The 20,684-nt window shown below is 42.3% G+C and overlaps 1 protein-coding gene across 2 annotated transcripts in view; it reads right to left on the bottom strand.

Moving 5' to 3' along the window:
- Window positions 1-15,573, bottom strand: part of ITGB1 (integrin subunit beta 1) — a 44,658-nt gene extending 29,085 nt beyond the window's left edge. Inside the window, exon 1 of one of the 2 annotated variants that reach the window (XM_071559937.1) lies at window positions 15,387-15,573. In XM_071559937.1, coding sequence (XP_071416038.1) covers window positions 15,387-15,398 — 12 coding nt within the window. In that variant the 5' untranslated portion in view covers window positions 15,399-15,573. The remainder of the gene's footprint in view (window positions 1-15,386) is intronic. The other variant, XM_071559939.1, reaches the window with a different exon arrangement.
- Window positions 15,574-20,684: the final 5,111 nt, after the last annotated feature.

Below are 20,684 nucleotides of genomic sequence, written 5' to 3'. Positions count from 1 at the left end.
CTGGGTTCAAAAACACTTGTCCTGGCATGGCTGAGGTGGTGAGATGAGGATGAAGAAAAATAACTTGGGGGGTGGGGAAGCGAAAGATCCTGCTCCTCAACCACCAGCCTGTGGTTGTGTGCTGGACTAGGCTGGTCACACAGCCAAGCCCCCACCCCCAGGCATGAAGGCTCTGGTTAAAAAAAGAGCAGGAAGAGACATGTTTCTAAAATAAGCAGAATTAAATAGTCTCTGGAGACGCCTGTTTAAGGACTCGATGGCTACTGTGCTAAAAATGCTCCCTCTCCCCTCACTCCAGAAGGTTTCCTGGTAGTAGCTGAGGGCCGTGCTTTTCAGTGTGAAATTTATGGACTGGTAAGATGAATCCCACTCACATTTTTGAAAAAAATAGAAAAAAAAATAGGGGACTGGAGAAACCAAACAACCCTATAGATACATTAGACAGCAATTACACAGACAGTACAAAACTCTAGCAATAACCTGTAAGTACTCTTGACAGCAGAACTCCCACAACAGACGTCATTAATTACAATCCCAAATTTGCATGAACATGCAACAACTCTAAACATATCTCTTTGTACAACTATTCACTGCAAAGAAGCAATTCACTGAAAAAAGAAAGGGGTAAAATGGTCTCTTACTGCTCTGTGTTGAGAGAAGTATATTGCTCAGAAAGATATGGTACAAAAAAATGAAGTGTTTTACACCAAGGAGTTACTTTTCATTAAAACTTCCAAGTTTGTAGTGCAGATTTTCCAACAAATTTTAAATTGGTAACCTTTCACTGGTGACCTTCACGGCTATCTTACTAATCAGTGTTACTCTAATGTTGAATTATAGTTGGAATACACTGTTTGCACAGCAAATTCCAGGACCAGCATTAAGGAACTATGTGATGCATTCTGCATTACATAAATGGAGATTTGGGATAAACACTGATGGCTGAATTGGCAGAAACTTTACTTAGAGAACCAAAGCCTTAACTCGGCCTACAAAACTATTTGTTCCCTGTATGTGTAGCAGCCCTGTGATGACTGCCCTTCACAGGGGCCCAGCTCCTGACCTTACCTTGCATCATCAGGGATGAACTGGCAGTTTAACTCCACGGAAGAGAAATGAACTTGATGGGAATAGTCAAGATGGACAACTGAAGTCCAGCCTCAAGAGCAGGACTTTGCAGCATCTCAATACAAGTGGGAATGCTACAAGAAAGCCTTCCTTCAACAGCCTATCTATCTACCAGCCTAACAACAGCAAGGCTCATCAAGACAACAATGTTCTTTCTCTCCTTGCCAACTTCACAGACGTCAACGCAGCAAGTTTTGAACAGCTTGCAGTAATATGGAAAGAATGGGTTGTTAACCCAGAATAAAGAGCAAAATAAAAAATTCTTTAGCACTGAAATAGCTTCTACACAAGAAATGCAGCACATCAAGACTGCTTACTCAAAATGTTTCCTGAGAAAGCTTTAAGTCATAACTACTTCAGCTACCGTGCTGCTACAGCATAAAAGAAACTACAGCATTTCACGTTGGACTTAATTTCTTTTTGTCAGTTATAACCTCTATGTCAATGGAATAAAACAAGCACAGTGCTACCATAACCACTCTGCTTTAGAACATCATATATCAAAACAATAAACTATGAAGCAGCTAGGACTTAAGTTTTAATTACAAGAGTTAAAATCTACAGAAAACTGACTTTCTGCTTAGGTTAGGGAGACTAGCTCCTCCATTTCAGCATGGTTATGTAAGTTTATCTGCTGCAATTTGCATATGCCACTAGTTAATTCTCAAGATTCCCCTGAAGTGTTGCATTCCTGATTCACAAGAAAACATCACAATGCTTCAAGTTTGTAATGGAAACTACTGTGTCCTGCTCCCATGTTCATTTAAGTAGACAAACATACAGAGTAACACAACTGGTTTGCTAATACTATCAGTTATACTACAATACATAGTTTATTCATACAGTTAAAAAGAAGTTCTCAAGAAATCAAGTAGCTTAAAATCCACCAAAAAAGACTGAAATCAGTGGGAAAAAAATCAGTGTTAGATTTTAAAACAGACTTGTGGCTCTTGCTGACATCCCAACATGGGCACCTGCGTCACACAGCCTCTTCTCACCTTTGTACATGACAATGCTCATGTACAAGTACGAGAGGGCTGAGGCCACAGCTCATGAGAACAGATCTGGGAGGCTGTTCATGGTATCAGCTTGTGTCCCCAGAGTATGGGGGTTTGTTAGTTTATACAGGACACAGCTGCTTCCAGACAGAACTGCTAACTTCACAAGCACTCACATTGTTTGACCGTATTACTGCTTTTATATAGGATTTACTGATACTGTTTTCTGGATTTCACAGGAGCTCTCAACTTACTGGCAGTTCTAAATAGCGCAATGAAAAGCAACTGGGTACTTTTATGAGAAGTACTTTTTGGTCTTGATTTGAATCACTGAGTGGAAACAAATCTGCCCAAGTTAGGTGCCCGGCTGCGGGGAATGGGGGTGGGGAAGGAGATTTTTCTTGATGAAGGCATAAATTACCTCTAAATCAGAAAAAAACAGGTACTGATTTCAGAGCAACTGCAGATGACAAAGTCTTCCAGTATCTGACATCTTTCCACCTTAAGATAAAAAGTGGTAGATCCAGTTGATACATAGTTCGCACAACAGATCATGGTAATGAATCCGATATTTTACAGTACTGAGGCACACACAGGGAGTAAAAGAACTGGGCTCCAGTCCCTCCTCAGCCCCAAAGGATTTGCATACCTATTTCCTGGGAATGCTCTATCACCCTCCAGGATACACTAGAAAGAGCACTCTTCACTGCTTTTATTAAACCAAAACTGCTACACAGAACAAAAGGCACAGAAACAGAAAACGAGCTGATAGTTTTGTCTCTTGTTTATCTACTGAAGCACTCACATGGCAGGAGGTGGAAGAAATATATTGGTGGGGTTCCAGATTCTGTTCCCTGTAATAAAGACAGATTTACAGCATACTGTCCATGGATAAAACTAAAGAGTCTTGGGATCATGATTTGGAGTATGAACTTTATTTTTTTCTCACCAAATGCCCTAACTCGCAGGAAATTGAAGGGAAACAGACGTATGTTCACACTCAGACAAAGAAAAGCCTTGTCTGCAAACCTCCCGTACCAGTGATGATCACTCTGACTAGTGCACACTGAGCTGAAATCCCTCTCTACTCACAGACCTGACCAATCTGATATATGAACTTCTCCAGGGACTTAAAGTGAATGCCTGTCCTCCAACAAAGAACCAGAGGCAGTCAGGGAGCTTCTGGAAAGCCAGGAGAAACCTATGGAATAAAGACTGCTATGGAATATAGTAAACCTATTAAGGTAGGATAGATTACATACCATGTTTTATTTAATTGTATTTCAACATGTGTTTAATTGTATTTCTGTAAGTACTTTTATTAGCAAAATCCATTGATAATTTCACTTAATGACAAACTCTGGCAATCCTGCAAACTTAAATAATACTAATCTCAAGCAAAAACATGTTCCATAGCAAATTGTGACTGCTAAATGCACTCAATTTATTTACAGAATATTCTGAGTTGGAACGAACCCACAGGGACCACCAAAGTACAGCTCCTCACCCTGCACTGGACAGCCCCAAGAACAACACTGTGATTTGTCTTTGCATAACATATTTCCATTTCAGAAGCCACGTGTCCAGCCATGCTGACATGAAGATACTACTGTTGACAAAGAACCTTCAGCCGTCTAGTCAGCAAACCCCAAGTGCAACCTTGATCTCTTCCCTTTGTTCTCATGCCTTTTGGAGAGCACTCTGGTGCAGGCAGGACTAACATTGGTTAGTCAGCACCACTTTTGAAGGAGGGACCTTATTTCAAAAATATATTTACACACTGCTCTGCACAGACTGTTTGCAATTCATGATTAGTCCTCCTTAGCACTACCATACCATTAATAAGTATTAATTTAAGAACGCCACTTTGCTGTATTATCCATCCTTGTCCCTGGCTTGGTCCTAATGCAAAGAGACTATCTGCTTAACGTTTTCTTGGCCTGTTGAATCAAATTTTGAAGCCTAGATTCCACAGTTTAGGAGTTGCTTTGCAAAGCATCTTGATGCCAGAAAGGCAGGTTGTACTTCGACACAGCTCATGAACAAACAACCCGTGTAACATCACCACATAGAGGAAACTGGTTAAAAAGAAAAGTAGGTGCTCTTACTCATAAGAAAAATTTTCTTTTTCCCACATAGGTTTATATAAGCATTTTCACCAGGCAGTTCTCTACAGACTGCAATTTAAAGCTTAAACTCTGACAACCCTATTTTCTAAAACTAGACTAACAAACTGTGCTTAATGTTCATCATTAAATTAGAAGAGAAATACAACTCTGCATATTCTCCAGCAGAGCACTCAAGGCCTGCAGCTACATCTAATTAAAACAGCAGTGTGCTTTAACTGTTGGTTACCTAGGGCTTATACTTAGTTCAAACTAAAACATTTATATCTTTTTGTGAAAATCCAGTTTGTAACTACACTTCTCAAACTACTGTGCTTATGAAATCCCGTGTCAGTGCATCCTGCCCACAGAAAGCAGAGATTCCTACAAAGACATTATGAAGCTCTATGAATTTGAAGCACGGACAAAATAATCAATCAAACCTGTTCATATGCTTCTTACTGTGCCATGCAAACACCCTGCAAAGGCGTACAGTACCTCTCCAAGACTAAACCACTAACACACCAAGCCTATGGGTACCGATACTGTGGTTCAAAGTGTTTTCTGCATCTATAGCACTTCTGTACTTGCACACCTAAAAAGCTTCCTCTTTAAAGATAAATATACAATGAGTATGTGTCAATAACAAAAACATGTAATTGTTTTCTCCTTAATGCTGTCGCTATCAAAAATACCTACTTTTCATACTCTTTCCAACAGAAGTTTCTAATCGTTCGAGTACATCACAGTCTTACTGGCTCAAAGAATGTTGTCTCCACAAATTTGTAAGAATTATCATTATACCCAATCTCAGTTACCAAGTGGGCATTTTTCCCTAACAAATATTTCAGGATTATTACAAGCACTTCTTTATAAAACTGTGATTAAAACAGAGGAAAAAATAATCTCTGTTGTTTCATTACTTTTCAGGAGTTGTTAGAACCATCAGTTGTTTTGGCTACAATAAATTAATTTCTTCACCTGCTTAAATGTGGCATCTTTTTTTTCTTTTTGGTGAGAAAAAGAGTGAATTGAATGTTTACATAGGTCTTGCCAGTCTACAAGACTTTTTGGCTAAGTTTAGCATTTCCATGACAGACAGATTACAATTAGGAAGGCCACATAATGATTTAAGCCATTCTAGTAGAAAACACGGGTGTCTGTTCCTTGTGGTAGTATTAAATTCCCGCACACTCTGCACCACTTACTACTCCCATAAAGAGGCTATTTAATTTTGTGCAACTTAAACCTCACGTTTATCCACATGGGGAAACAAAAAGTTTAGTTAAGCATATAAATATAGCTCTGACACAGCTGACTGTAACTGATGCTCCTGAGGCTGCACTGCCTTCACGACTATCACATCTGGCTAAACTTACCTCAACCTAAGCTTTTCTTTTAAAGAAAAAGCAGAACAGAGGTTGGAATGTTCCTAAGTAAAAATCTAGAGAATTTCGGTTAATACATTGTCTTGCTCATCTATTTCTTTACAGGCAAAGAGCTGCAAACGTCTGGCTGGCTGTTGCTGCAGGTACTGTAGGAAGCAGTGGCTGGCACACCGCAGAGAGGAGCAAACGCAGTCGAAACCTGCCCGTTGTTGCAGGACAGTGTTCACCCACCAGGAGCCATTATTAACACTCAGGGTTACAGTTTCAGCAACCAAACCCAAGATGAAAGCAAACTGCTGCTGAAGGGAACAGCAGTGCTACAGCACCTTCACAAAGGCAACCTCTGACCCCCTATTCCCACTGCCCCGCCGCTATCCCGAGTCAGCTCAGCTTGGACCTTGATCCATCCCTTTTCCCTCCATGTCAAAATCCACTTTCTGCAAGCATGAGCAAAACCCAAACCTCCACGTGGACGGAGGATGCTGAACAAACAGCATCTCTGAAGGGGCAGGTGGCTCTCAGACTGACTGCTCTTCAAAATTACACCGGGCTCTTTGCTGCTAAACCAGCCTAAATTCGGGGTGTCACGGGCCAACCTTTCTGCTCTTTTGACCTTGGATGAATTGCTTATGAACACTCTATAACACAACCAGCCAGTTGGGGAACTATTCTGATTTTATTTTCACAGGTTATTAAAATAAATTAGTTGAAAAAAAAAAAGTTAAGCAAAGAACAAAGTACCAAAGGTTTTTATTTTGTTGTTGTTTGTATTTTAATTCAGCATTTGTATAGTAAGTACACAGAATAACATTTACAGATAGTACCCAAATATTCAACTGCAAGTTTTAAAAAATATTCACTATATATTCATAATATAGTCACTACTCAAACATAATTTAGAATGCAACTTGCACTGAAACAACTCTTATCGTCAACATTCTTTTAATATCAGGTAAGTGTCCAGAAAAATGAACATGCAGAAATAATAAAACCTGGTCATCCCAGAAAATTACAGACAGCCTTCTAAATCCGTGTCTACCTATGAGATTTTTAATACTTAATTCTCTCTCTAATTGCCCATATGTATTTTATATATTTTGACATAGATAACCAATCATGAGTATTCATTCAACGACAATTGCCTAGGCAGAAGCACATACTGAAACAAACAGTAGACTTCATCCAGATTTTAATTTTGAAGTTTGAGCACTTGAAAAAGCTCACCAATCTCAGGAAAAAAATAACTTCAACCTTAAAAGTCTTAAAAAAACCCTTGAAACAGCCCTATCACAAAGTACTTTATAAAAAGCAGTCCTGGCCTGAACAATCTGCCTATTCATACACTTCTGCTTCTTTTCAGAGAAGGTTTTTAAGCCTGGAGTCCACAGGCTGCTTCTGAGAGCACTGCAAAAGATAATAAAAGATAAGGTTCCTCCAAGTAGCCAAGAAGATCTACCAGTTTGTCACTACTGAACAGAGGAGACTGCTCAACTTCTCCAGGCCCCAGAATTCCCCACTTCACACCCTTCATCTCTCTAGTGCCAACCGTGGCTGATACTTTCACCTCTAAACTGAAGCAATGGAACAAGCTGAGCAATAACTCTTTGCTGAGTTATTTCTCACCTGATCTAGCAAGCTAAGATGGATTACTCAAGTCAGAAGAGCACTGAAACAGGCATGGGCAGATGCTGTGAGGTTCGGCAGCAGTTTACGACCACTGATCTCTGGACTACCACAGTGCCACACTCTCTCACTATGAGCTGTACATTTTCCTGTTCCTCCTCTGGGCCTGAAGCAGGTCCCGTGTAATGCACTTGGCTACCTTGCTGAAACACCTGATCTAGGTGAAAATTAATTCTTTGCCAAGCTATTTTTCAACCAGGACAGTTATTTCAATGCCTTATGACGTCCATAGCTAGTGCAAGGAGGATGGCAACACTGCACAGCTACAGGCAGGAGGCATACATTGGTATAAATAACTGCAGAGCCAGACTACTACAAAAACAAAATACATTTTCAGTAGAATTCATGGTTCAAAGGCCACTGGAACATTTCATGAAATATGAAATTCAGGTAAATTTGAAAACCACTTGTCTACTGCAGTTTTGAGTTATCACTAATGAGTGAGCTCTTTTTTTTTTTAATCTCTGCAGAGACATAGTATCAAAATTGCTTCCAGCTACAAGCAAATGTTAATAATACTATATATGGACATTATTCATTTAGAAAATGAAACTGCACAGGGAATTATGCACCAAAAAGATGCAGTACCTGTGCAAGCTCTTTTATTACTATCTAAACACTCTCCAGATTGGTCAGCTGGCAGTGGCAAAAAGGCTGGCATCAATCTTAGAGTTACTCCTTAATGCTGAAGTTGAGTTTTTCACTGATACTGGAGGTATCTGCAACATGGCTACGCAACATTTTAGTCTAGCACTTGAAAAGTTATATAAACAACATCTGTACTGGATGGAGATAACACATACATAGAAAAAATGTTTATCACTGTTTATTGATTTTATTGCACATTTTAAACAACCTATACTCTATATGTACAGCATGTTCTTCCAAAAAAGGAAATTTGCTGTTTCCTTTTTCATGCTTAGGTCCACACCCAAGAAAAAATACATTGAAATTCTTGAACATTAATTTTCCATACAGGTTTGTATTTGCATAGAAGTGACAAAAACAACACAAAAAATATTCCCCACTTTTGAACTGCGCAGTAAAAGCAAAGAACAAATGTTATCTTCTAAACTCTTACACTTACAGATGTTTTCAAAATGTACATGGGTTATATTCACACAGAACTGAAAGACAGATTTTTCATCTATTCTGATATAAACCCAGCAAACTGTCAATTAAAAAACTGTAAAGCCTTGTATTTTGTGCAGATGGGCCATGGTATGCCTTTCAGCATTGGGACAATCTTTAGCCAGCACCAGAAAGTGAGCAGAGTAACACACACTAAATACAACCTTGTGAGATCACAAAAGGAACCTCCTGACAAAAGGTAACTCCCATGCCCACTAAAATCAATTTCCTAATGCACAAGAAACTAAAGTATCAGTGTAATAAGAAAAAACCCAGCCAGAACACACTGGCAGCACATCAACCTTGCTTACCCCAGCCAACCTTGTGGATGATGCTAGCAAAGATTTACTCGTTCCTCCTTTTCATTATCAGAAGAGGGAGCATTTCACTTGCTGACTGGACAAGCACAGTCTTCAGCCACTCCACTATCAAAGATTTGCTAATAATATAAGAAGTCATCCTGATGCAAAATTTAATCCAAGTTTAATGATAGCCAACTACCAAAATGTATCACCTTTTGATAGCTGGGAGACTGCTTTTTATGTAACATCAAAAAGATCACGTTCTTTCTTACTTATCCCCACTTCAGAAACAGGCTTGCCTTTTAGCTGTACTCATCTTCACCCAAACCCCCTTTTACACAAGATCTGGAAAACCAGACAGCTGAGGGTCTAGGCAGGACTTGGATGTTGCCCAATTTAATACTTAAGCAACTGAACTTGCAGAGGATGCTGGCCAAGATACTGGAATACCAGGTCCTTCAAACGACCTCCTATGGTCCCCAATATGCTCCTGACACTGGTTATCCCACCACTCGTTGGGAGAGCACCCTGTGATCTTCTGCTCTATGGCAGATCCCTCCCATCAGGTCCTACCAGCCTGCAAAGACTCAGAGCAGGTGAGGACCGGCCACATGGTTTTGTAGCGGCTGCACAAGAGACAGACATGACTCGCAACTCTTGGTGCCAGTGCCCAAGGGTAGCATCATGTTAAGACACATTAAACTCCAATTCCACCAAAGAAATTAAGAAGCCCTAGAATGACAGCTTATGCTCCTTTTTCCTTTGCAGAATGGCCTCCTCATCCTTATTTCAAGGATTACTTCAGTGTCGAGATTATGCCAAACTAAACGTCCCAGTCTTAGGTTTGTTTTTCAAACAGGGACGAAGTACACATTAATATCCAGATACGACCTTTGATGGACATTATCACCATTTCCTAAGTGAAATACTGACTCCTTCTAAATTAATCTAATACAATTATTTTTCTTCTCTTGTAAATAACCACAAATCAGTCATCTTTGAATGAGGGTTAAGTTCAGTGTTTCAGTTCAGCCCAATATAAAATTACTGTTTTTCATTCTACCGCAAAGGATGAGAAAAGAAGAAAGCTTTCTCTTTTTCCGTTCAGCTTCCACATCAAAAGTGCTTTTACTTGCACATCTATAAAGGTAAAAAAATTATTTGTTAAAAGCTACACCCGAAAATAAACTACATGTAAGTACTTCTATGTAGTGCAAATACTACACAGAAATTTATGTTTAAACCAACAAGAATTTATATAAACAACAGCCCTCCTTCCTGTTTATGCACTAGAATGTACCAAGAACAGAACTTAAAACTAAGCTGAGTCAGAATGAGGACTAAGCTAAGCTTAAGTAAGTGATCCTGTACAAAACAACAATCAGTCTAAGCGAACTACAAATATTATGCCAATAATTTAAGGAGAAAATACTGGCATTAGATATTGTATATGTTACAGTTTATGAGCATTTTAAGATGAATCTGCACCTAAACATGGCCTTGCAGATTAGAATTTTAGAGAAGGTAACTATAAACAGAGAACAAATGATCTATTGGCAGAACATGAGAACTGCATTAATTTATCAGATACCCAAAGTCTTTTTCTGTGGTAGAAATAAAGGAATGAAAAGGATGGTGAGGAAACACCAGTATCTTCTTAGCTCTTACTAGCAATAGCAAACTTAAGATTCCAGCCTCAGCTTTGTTACTCAAAACATCCCCGTCCAATAAAAACCACAAGAATACTAATGGTATTTTGCTGCTGCTGTTGGAAAAGAAAAAAGCACATGAAACTGCTTTTAAGACAGAAAGCATGTTTCATAACCCATTTTGCATCTGACTGTACAGAGAAATGACAAAGATATAGCCAAAAAAAAAATTACTAATACTGTTAAGAGACTGCTCCAGTGACATCCCAAAGAGGATTACAGGTCAGGTAAGAACTCTATTATCTTTTCCAAAAGAAAACATTAGTATTATAGTCTCTCAGGCTAATGCCTCTACCATGTGCTTGGTTACGTGCAAATTTTGTACTACATTAGTGACTTTACCATCTCTCTGAACATCTTCAATCTGTTAATGGGACAATATGATAGCCTAGGAAGCACACTGACCACTCTGATTTGTCTAAGAATAGAAAAGTAAGAGATTATGGTTATTACAAAAATTCAGGATCTTTAATAACAACATTCTGCTAAAGAGAGCACCCCTAGTACTGAAAAAGACAACCATACTATTTAGAGATGTATGAGGTGCCCAGTGCCATTCACAGAAGTCAGAACTTTCATTTTCTGTGTGGCACTCCCAACAGAAGCTATTCAGCAAGTCTGCATATATCTCAAATTGGGCCAGAAACTTACACAGCTAAAGCATATAACAATTTCTTACAATGAAACGAATATACTTTTCACTGGTACTTACACTAATAATCCAAATGGTGGGAAAGACCAACGGTTTAGAGAACAGTCATAAATCTATTCTGACTTACAGTAGTAGAAGTTCAGGTTACTGGACCACACATAGGCAGAACAAATTAGAAAAGAAAAAAAAAGAAATAGAATTTTTCTTCCCATTTGTGGGTAAATACAAAAATAGCTTTGTAGGCTACCCCAGAAACTCCATAACCACAACAACCGACAGATACTGGTCAATATTGTGGTCTAACTGTGGTTACCCCATGACAAGTAACATCATCACTCTCAGAAAGCTGCCAAGAGAATACACCACAGAGCACAGCAACACGGAGCAAGGAGGAACTATACAGAAAAAAGGAGATGGTATTGGCCACCATAAATGACAATATTCTTCAGCATGAGAACTAATCAACAAATTTCAACTTTTTGACACAAAAGCATTAAATCAGACTGAGATATTGCCAATATCTGTCCAGGAGAGAGAGAGCTGAAGAACGTGTTCATCTATTAATTTGTTCATGAATCGGTGACACTCCCTCTTGAAAAGCAAACAAACATCCCCTCCCTGACATCAAAAACTCAGTTTTTGTGTAAAGCTTTGAGATGCACATGTTTGTCTAAAAAACATTCACGCACACACACAGCAGAAGAGCAGCCTGAAAAAGCCTGAGTCCCCTAAGCAGCAATGTTAGAACTGCCAGTGAGAATGCTGGTACTAGTACATGGCCTCAAAGCAAGGCAAGCAGAGTGAGTGGCAACAATTTGTAGAATCAGCAATATAAAAACAGACGGCCGATGAGAGGTAGGAAAACAGACTTAACTCTGAGTTTTCTGCTGGTGGGAAACAGGAAATTTTCTACAGTGTACAGAATATAGCAGATGACTTAAAAATCTAGTCATAGGGGAATAGTGCACATATTGGCAAGTACTTTTTAATGACACTTCCAAAATAAATTTAAGTACATAATTCCTTAATTACATTTAAAAAATTTATTTAATTTATGTAATTGCTTTATGAGCTCTACCAATAGATACCAAGAAGCTTAAAAGGAAAAGGGAAAAAAAGAAAAAAAGGCACTCCCAACAAGGATTCCTTCTCAGAGGGCTGACTGCAACTCCTAAGAATTAAAAAGATGCCAAGGGGATTGGCCATTCTAAAAAAAAAGTTGGAAAAAATAAATCACTTGAAGTTCTAGAAGAGCAAGTGATGCAGAATAGGCTCCACTACTATGCAGTGGATTATGGTTTTTTGGATCTGTTTAGTCAGTATCTCTTCAAAAGTGCCACGTAAGGTGGCATGAGCAATCTTAAAGCTAGTTATTAATACTGACTAGGAAAATCCCTGTCTGCTTTAACTTCATTTTTCCAATGTGTCACTGATTATAATGGTCTCTCTTAAAAGAAAGGGGTACAAAATTAATTTGGAAAGGAGTGAGGAGGAAGAGGAGGGTCAGGTATACCAATGGCTGGCAAAGGTCCATCCGGCCTCCCCCCACTCAAAACCCACTGCCCTGCACTGTGCGATGGGTGCAACTACCAGAGACCAGAAGGTACCACAGCTCAGCATCTACTCCCTGCATGAGCAAAGGCTGCACCAGGATCACGGGCAGGTCCACCCCAAGAAATCCCAGGCCCCCGGAATGCGAGCAGGAAAGGAACAGCAGGAACTCACCATGTGTGTCCACTAGAAGGAAAGAAAGAGGGGATGGAATCTGTTCCAGAACTACAGCCTTTGGTGATGGCTTACAAAAAGGGTCCCAACAAGAGGAGGTACTTAACAGTCTGTTTAGCTGCAATCCTGCCGCAATTGCAGTAGCTGCTTTCTGAAGGCCAAGTCCCCAAGAGCCACAGCCAGCCAGGAAGCCTGTACACGCTGATGAGAGGCTGGGAGAACCACAATCTAAGTGTACATCACATCACTCAACTAAATCAAGACTGGGTGGAAAGGTAGGCATGACTACTATTTACAAACAGCTAAAGAGCACTCATACCAGCAGCAGCGAGGGAGTTATATTCAGGGCAAAGGAGACCATAACACGTGTTCACCCATGGGCACAGCTCTCCCCAAGTTTGCCTTTCTGCTACCCAAGTTATCTACTTCCTGAGCTGCTGCTACTGCAAACAAGCGTTTTTCAAATCCATAATATGGCAAGGCTGCCCTAAGAGAGGTATAGAGAGGATGGTTAAGAGCAGTGGAATGAAATTACTCAGGAAGAAAGAACAGCAGGAAAAGTTTCCGGACAGTTTGTTTTCAGCTTTGGGAATCACTTCCCAAAGGAAGTGGTAGAAGACTAACCACTCAAGTCAGTTAAGACAAACCATTAGAATTCTGCACTTACACCAAAAATTCATGTGTATTCTAGAGAAATGAGCACCTTTCCAATTCAGTTCTTAACAAGGGTGAGCAATACTGGGAACATGGCATGGCACAGATCAGATGACCAAATGAACAGAGCAGAATAAGCTCCCTGGCTGCACACAAAGAACAGTAGAGTTTAGCTGCTGACATTTCATTTTGAAATAAATCTGTTTCATTTATCATCTGGATGGCAAATAACTACAGCACTCACCAGCTCCAACTCTGATTAAGGTAAGATTTAATTCTGCATGCCCGTCAGCTTTGCACCTTTCAGCTGAAACATCTTCGAAAGGGACAAAAGTTGAAGGTTGTGTTCACATCCTAAACTTGCCTCGTCTTGCCAACCTGTTGCCAATGGCTCACTGTTTTTGCAACCCTTATAAATATAGCCTTAGGCAGGCTTGCAAAATGCTACTTAATCATTTGCCAGAGGCAAGTAATACTTTTTGTGACAGGAGAATGAATCATCAGTTTCATCACTGGGATGGATGTGGACCATGAATGTCTTCATTACTTTTAAGTCTTGTTTAATTTAGTCTAATTTACATCTTTCTAGTGGCACAATACTTCTTCATTTTTCCTCATGCTGCCACCATCACCTATGGAATGACTAATGTGCCAGGAAAACACATTATCTAAATCTGTTTTCCCATATGTAAAGTCCTGCTCCATTTCAACACTTCAGCACACAAGCAGCATTAGCCATGAGTGGTTCTACTAACTTGAAGGGAGACAATCCTTACTCCTGAAGGTTCGTGTATCTTGGCATGAACAGGACTGTAGCACCAACGGCAAATCCATCATAAAAATCAACATTTTCACCCAATAGGTATGTGCACATGTGTTGGCATGAATGGACTGTTGTATTATATCAAGGACAAATGCAGAAGGAACCAAGAACCGTTCAACTTTTTTTCATAAACAGTCACAAAGACCACCTGATGAGTCTAACAGGCAGCAGACACTTATTCCATAAGACAAAGACATCTGACATGGGCTAACCAGTGAGTCAGAAAGAATTTCCCATCACTTCATGTTTCCTTTGAACCACCAGTATATCAGGGCGGTATCAGGAGACGAAACACTGCGCTCCTAATGCTGTAAGTTATTTCAGAAATCTCCATGTGAAACATGGCATACAGAGGCCTCACTTTCATCCCGACACAAACTTATACCAAGCTACAGAGGCTCAGAGCCATCTTCCGAGCAGAAAACACACAAACTTGACCGCACCGAGCGGTCAAAACGCTGCACTGCGATCATCGGCCATTCAAACTGCACATAGCCCGCTCTCGGTGGTCACTTTCTGCACACATGTGCAAGTCAAACCCCTGGGTATTGAAGTTCCTGCACTGCCTCACTCCGTACGTTCCCACTCCAGCGTCTGCTCCCCACGGACGGCACTTTCCCCGCTGGGCTGCGCCGCCGCCGGGCCGGCCGCGGAGGGAGGGACGGGCGCCCGCCCTCGCCCGCACAGCCGGGGAAGCCGCTCCAAACTTTCCCAGCCGAGCGCCGCCCGTTCCCCGGTCAGGGAGGGCTCGGGCACTAGCTCCGTCCCTCCCAGAGAGGAGAGGTCGCGGCGCTGCCCAGGCAGGGCCGGCCCCGAGCGGACAAAGGCCCGCCCGGCACAGGAGGCCCGAAGCCACCGTCCCGCCGCCGCAGGAAGCCGCGGGCCGGGCCCGACCCCTTCCCGCCCACAGCGCCGGGCGGGCACGGCGGGCGGCGCGGAGCCCCCTGCTCCGTCGGGCACGGGCATGGCCGGCTCCCGGGGCGGGCGCTGGGCAGCGGCGCCGCAGCCCCGCCGGAGCCCGCTCGAGGCGGACACGGACACCTCTGACCGCGCTCCCGGCCGGCTCCGACCCCCGCCCGTCCTCCCGCTACCTCGGCCATGGCTCCTGGCAGCGAGCGCGCTCCCTGGCTGCTGCGGCTCCCTCTGCCTCGGCGGGCTGGGCTGGGCTGGGCTGGGCTGGGCTGGGCGCGGCGGGACGCCCGAACTCGCTGCCTGCCCAGCTCCGCCGCCTCGCTGCGAGCTGTGCGGGAGCCCTGCCCGCGGGGGAAGGGAGGGCCGCGCTCCGCCCGCCCCGGAAACGCATTCCTGCCCGCTGCCGTCAGGCCGGGCCGGGGCGGTGTCTCCGCGCGGGCAGGGAAGGCAGAGCGACCCGAGGCGGAGTTCCCGCTGCTCCCCGTTTGCTCGTATCCGACACGGCGTTCCCACTGCTCCCCACTTCGTCCCCGCTTCCCCCGGTGCCGCCCGCCAGCGCCTCCCTGGCGGGGCTTACTCGGGTCCCGCAGCCCCGGACGGGGCTCCCCGCGGCGTTTGCTTCCTCCGCCCGGCTCCCTCCCGGTGTCGGAAAGAAGGCTCGACCCCAACCCTTTCTCAGGGCTGCGCCTTCTCCCTCTCCTGTCCCTGCCTGGGACACGCGTGGAGACAGTGGCGGGGCTGAGGGAGGGGGCATCACCCGTCCCTCTTGCTGGCGGCTGTTTCCAGCTGTTTTGAAGTCTGGGGATGTGGAACCCAATAGGCGATGGATGAGCTAGTGATGCTAAACACACACGGTCCAACCTAAAAAGTGGCTCTCCCAAAGTCCCTCAGCCAGAACCTGCTGCTGTTCGGAGCATGCCAAGGACATTTTAAAATGCGCCTTAAAGTAGGTTCTTGGGGAATATACTGATTAAAAATATACCTTTTTGGAGGTAAGGTGTTGGGAAACACAAGCTATGAACTCACAGGACCGTGCTATTACGTGTGGCCACTGGAGCTGGTGTCAGTTCTTGTTTTGCTATAGTTACCTAAGCAAGCAGAGCTGCAACTAGTTAATAATTTTAATCACATTTCCCCTACTTACATTCTAGCTACATTTTGAAATAAAAAATGAATGATGTTTCTGCCTTACACAATGGCCTGTGATTCAACTCCATGTTCCATATGGGCAGTGCAGCTGTTTTAAGAACAGTAGTAACATAGCTGTGATAGCAGAAGCCTTTGATGCTGGTGCAGCTATAATTGTAAAACAGTTTTAGTGTTTAGAAAAATGAGATTGAAGTTATAGGCTGTTGCTCCAAGCAACTTCATCAAAGACAAGTTCTGGACATATGAAATGGTAGAGAACTAACTTTAACCATCAGAGATAAGGAAGCCAGAGACCATATGTTTCAACAGGTTAATCAGTATCTAATATTAATACTGCCAGGAAGAAAGAAAGCTGCCATAAAGACAACATTTTAAAAATGATAGAAATTAATGCCATGCAAAATAAAAGCAAATACCAGAGGGAGAGTGATCTGCCAAAAATGTAAGAAATGTAAGTATTGGGAGAGAAATATTGCTTTTAGCCAAGGTATTCTTATCTGCTTCTTTATTGCAGGGGGAAAAAAGCACAGTCGGTGCTAATGACACCAAGGTCTTGGGTTCGATCACTGTACGGGCCATTCAATTAAGAATTAGACTTGATTCTCGTGGGTGCCTTCCAACTCAGAATATTCTGTGATTTTGCCAGAATATGCAAATGGTAAGCTGCAGTAGGCCACTATAGCGTATAGTGCAAAGGATTGGTGGCAAAAATGTGCCTGAGGTTGCTGGGGCTATGAGGAATGAATAAAACTGCTCAAAGCCTGGTGCTTCAAGTACTACCCAATGGTCTGCTTAGACATTAGTGTGTCATGTCACCAGCAGCTGGCTGTGCTGTGCAATAGGAAACTGGCAGGGGAAAAAATCTCCCACATGGCTGAAAAAAATCACTGAATTGTTTTGCTGCTTTCTGGACTCCTTTGGAGAGCACAGATGGCTATGAAAACCATTTGTTATTTTCCAACACTTCTGAAGTACTAAAGATGTCAGAAAAAAAAGTGCTGGAGGTGTCTGAGCCAGCAGACACAATTGCAGATGATGTAAAAATGTTTAATGCAGCATCTCCATACTGCAGTGTACATGACACTGGGAGAGTGAGTGAAGAGTTTCACGTGGAAGGGCTCAAGAAAAGACAGGTTTTCATGGACTGAGTGGCAGCTAGGAAGCTTTTGGGTCACTGTCAGACTTCTTTGCAGATGCAGATGTTATTATAAATTTTAAAGGGAGATACTTTGCAACTGGACCCACAGTGATATCAAACAAGGGAGAGTGCCATGGTTTGCACATTAGCCCCCAAATGCAAATGCCTCACATCAGGGCACCCCTAGACAACTTCATAATCTCACCAGCCTCTAACACAAGTTTTTTCCACCTTTACTTCTTCATACTATACTAGATATCTTGCCCACCTCTGTCCTGGGGAGTGATAATTTATTTGCCCTGCTTCACTTTCCCAACAAACTTTGTTACTTAGAGCAGAGTACTTTCTCTTTCAACCCTTCTTCTTTTCCTCACCTGCCTCTTCAAAACTCTCCTACCCTACTAAAGATACTTTTTCTTTTCAATCTGAAGGAAACCAAATTATAAACATGAAGTGAAAAATCATGGTCTAAACACAAAAAATGGTAAAGGTGGGAGAGAAAACAGAAAGTCAAAGTCATTTTCCCAAGGATAGCAATGGAGCCAGGAAAAGAAAGCACATCTCCTGGGACCACACCAGGCTGCAGCCACCTGGGCTGTACTGGCTGCAGGAGCACCCGGTTTTCCTGGCCTGACCTTGGATCAGAGCAGCAGCAGCTGCAGCCACTGTTTTATTCCCACATCAGCTGTGCAGTTGCCAAGGGGGACAGTGAGCACCGAGACCTCACTAGCAGCTGGTCATCACAGGGCTCTGCCTCCCAGAGTAAAAGGATGAAGGAAATGTTAGGCATGGACACAAAATTCTTACAGAAAGTTTTATTTGAAGACAGGGTCACTTAGTACAGGAAGTGATGGTGCAAAATGGTTGTGGTAATTGCTTTTGATAACAGCCTCCATTTGTTTCCTCATGAGCAATGAGCAACACTTCTCTGGAAGCAGACAGTGAGCAAATCCAGCAGCTTGTCAGCTGTGTACAATGCGCCCATGATATGGAGGGAGATGTTCACACTGGAGCCAGGTTCTCCTGCCCCACAAGGGCCAGAGTGAAGTGAGTCACAGGTATGTTCTGCTGGGAGGTTGTGGTAGATTGTATTCTGTGGGCAAAGGTTTGCTCTGCAAGACTGCCTGCCTGCTGGAGTTGCCTGCAGTTCACAGGATCAACGTTCAGCACTGAGCCACAATAAACCTGATATATTAACACATAGTTTATCATCAACACTTAGATCTCTGCTTTGTTCAATCAACACTCTTGTGTCTAATATGAGGCCAAGGAGGTCAGAGTCCACCAGTCCTTGCTTCAGCTCTACAGTGTTTAAAAAGCAACTTGTCCTCCTTTAGCTGTTAGGCAAGGAAAAAGGAGAGGTCAGTCAGAGCACATGGGCCTTCTGGTTGGACTGCATGGGTATGGAGCAGGCTTTGAGAGTCCTTCTGGCTTCCTCTGATTCTTTTTCTGCACTTCACCTGAAAAGCTGCCCTCTACTCTATTTGTGCATATGTTTGGCTAGGCTGAGCTGTTGCTGTTACAGTCCCTGCTGCCATTAGCACACACATTCTGTCTTCTTTGTCACATGGATTTATGTCTTCCAAAGGAGTTTTGTGGGGCTCCTATGTCACTGTGAAATAATTTGTTTTATACAGGTAGTCTGTAAGATATTTTGACTCTCAGTAAGCAAGGCAGAAATCCTGTTTCATCCTTCGGCGTGAAGCACAGGTTCCCCCTGTGCTCCAAAGAAAGGGTGTAGGAGTTAAGCAAAGAGAATAAAGTCTTTGAGATTTCTGTTCAAACACTTATGATCACAATAGCACAGGGCAGAAAACTTCTGCACCAGCTCTTACGTTGCTTGAAATGAAGCATGTTTTCTAGAGAGCTAGATTAAAAAACTTCAGGCTTGAAGATATCTTAGTGTTCAATTACCCAAGAAAAGAGGCCTATGGGAGATTAGAAGTATCCCCAAAGGATGATAATTCTGAATGCACAATAACTTTCTGAGATTCAGCAGTTAGTTAATTCTTACCATGTGCTGCTTTTACTCTGTGAGGCTCAGATCATGTGCCTACATACTCCATTCCCTCCTTCTTAGGGGATTCCCACTGCTTAGCCAAGCAGCCCATGTTCATTCTGGGGCAAAATGAATTCTACTGTGTAAGGAGGGTTGTGAGAGCTTCCCTTGCAGAATTCTTCTGCTTTGGTTTTGCCCTGAGGGACAATATTTGAAGCTCAATCCAGTAGTTATTAGTGCATAAAATTACTGAGATTTTTACTTTTGTAGAGGAGAGGAAGGATAGGAATGAGAGAGGAGGGTTTTGATATTATCTGCTGCAGAAGAAGTAGGAGATGGGAACAGCCTACTAGCAGTGAGAGTCTGTGTCATGAGAGCAGGAGTAAGGAAAAATTTCATGTTCATTGGTATATAGGGTAAAGAGTAGCTATGTGGAAAACAGCATATTTTAAGCAAGATTAGTAGGCAAGAAAGAGGGCATATTTAGTCTGAAGAAAATAAACAGTAATGGTATCTCTGGAAAAGGAGATTTGGGCAAATAGAATCACTATTGTATAAGGTGATTTGCTGTTCTAATAGAAAACAATGGCAAGAAAGGCAGAACAGAGTATTTTTATAACACTATTTCTGTCAAGTAGAAGAGTTCTATACTGAGATTGTTTTGAAACACTCATATATCCTCCCCATTACTACACACCTGAATGTATTTTCGTGATTGTCTTTCTTCAAATAATTTGTTTCATTCACTCTTTTTAAAATTTTCTAGACTCATGTCTAAAATTTTTTGGCAGTAATGGTGTTTGGATGAAGTTGTCAGAGACTTTCAGCCAAAATCTCTTGCTTGAACACTCACAATGATCCCTGTATATTGTCATCTTTCTAGCACGAGAGTCATCAATTTTCTTTTTCTTAAGAGGGTTACATGTGGAAGTTAATAGCAGTTTTGCTTGAGTATTGATTGATCCCACTATCTTGTCATCTAACCAGAGGCTAATACAAAGCAATTCTGTCTTTCTGTTTTCTATTCACCCAGTTTTCCTTCCCTTCTTTATGACTCTGACAGCAGTTGCAGTTATTTTGCAATAGTAAAAGTTTGTAACTCACAGGACGCATCAAGCAAAGAGTTCAGTTTCTCAGTCTGCAGGTGCAGGCTCTTAAATGACATTCATCATTAAGCAGAGAGTGTTG

Source organism: Pithys albifrons, chromosome 7 (genome assembly GCF_047495875.1).
Source record: "Pithys albifrons albifrons isolate INPA30051 chromosome 7, PitAlb_v1, whole genome shotgun sequence".
NCBI lineage: Eukaryota > Metazoa > Chordata > Aves > Passeriformes > Thamnophilidae > Pithys > Pithys albifrons.
The sequence above is the reverse complement of the archived record's forward strand: the minus strand, read 5'-3'. Positions and strand labels throughout refer to the sequence as shown.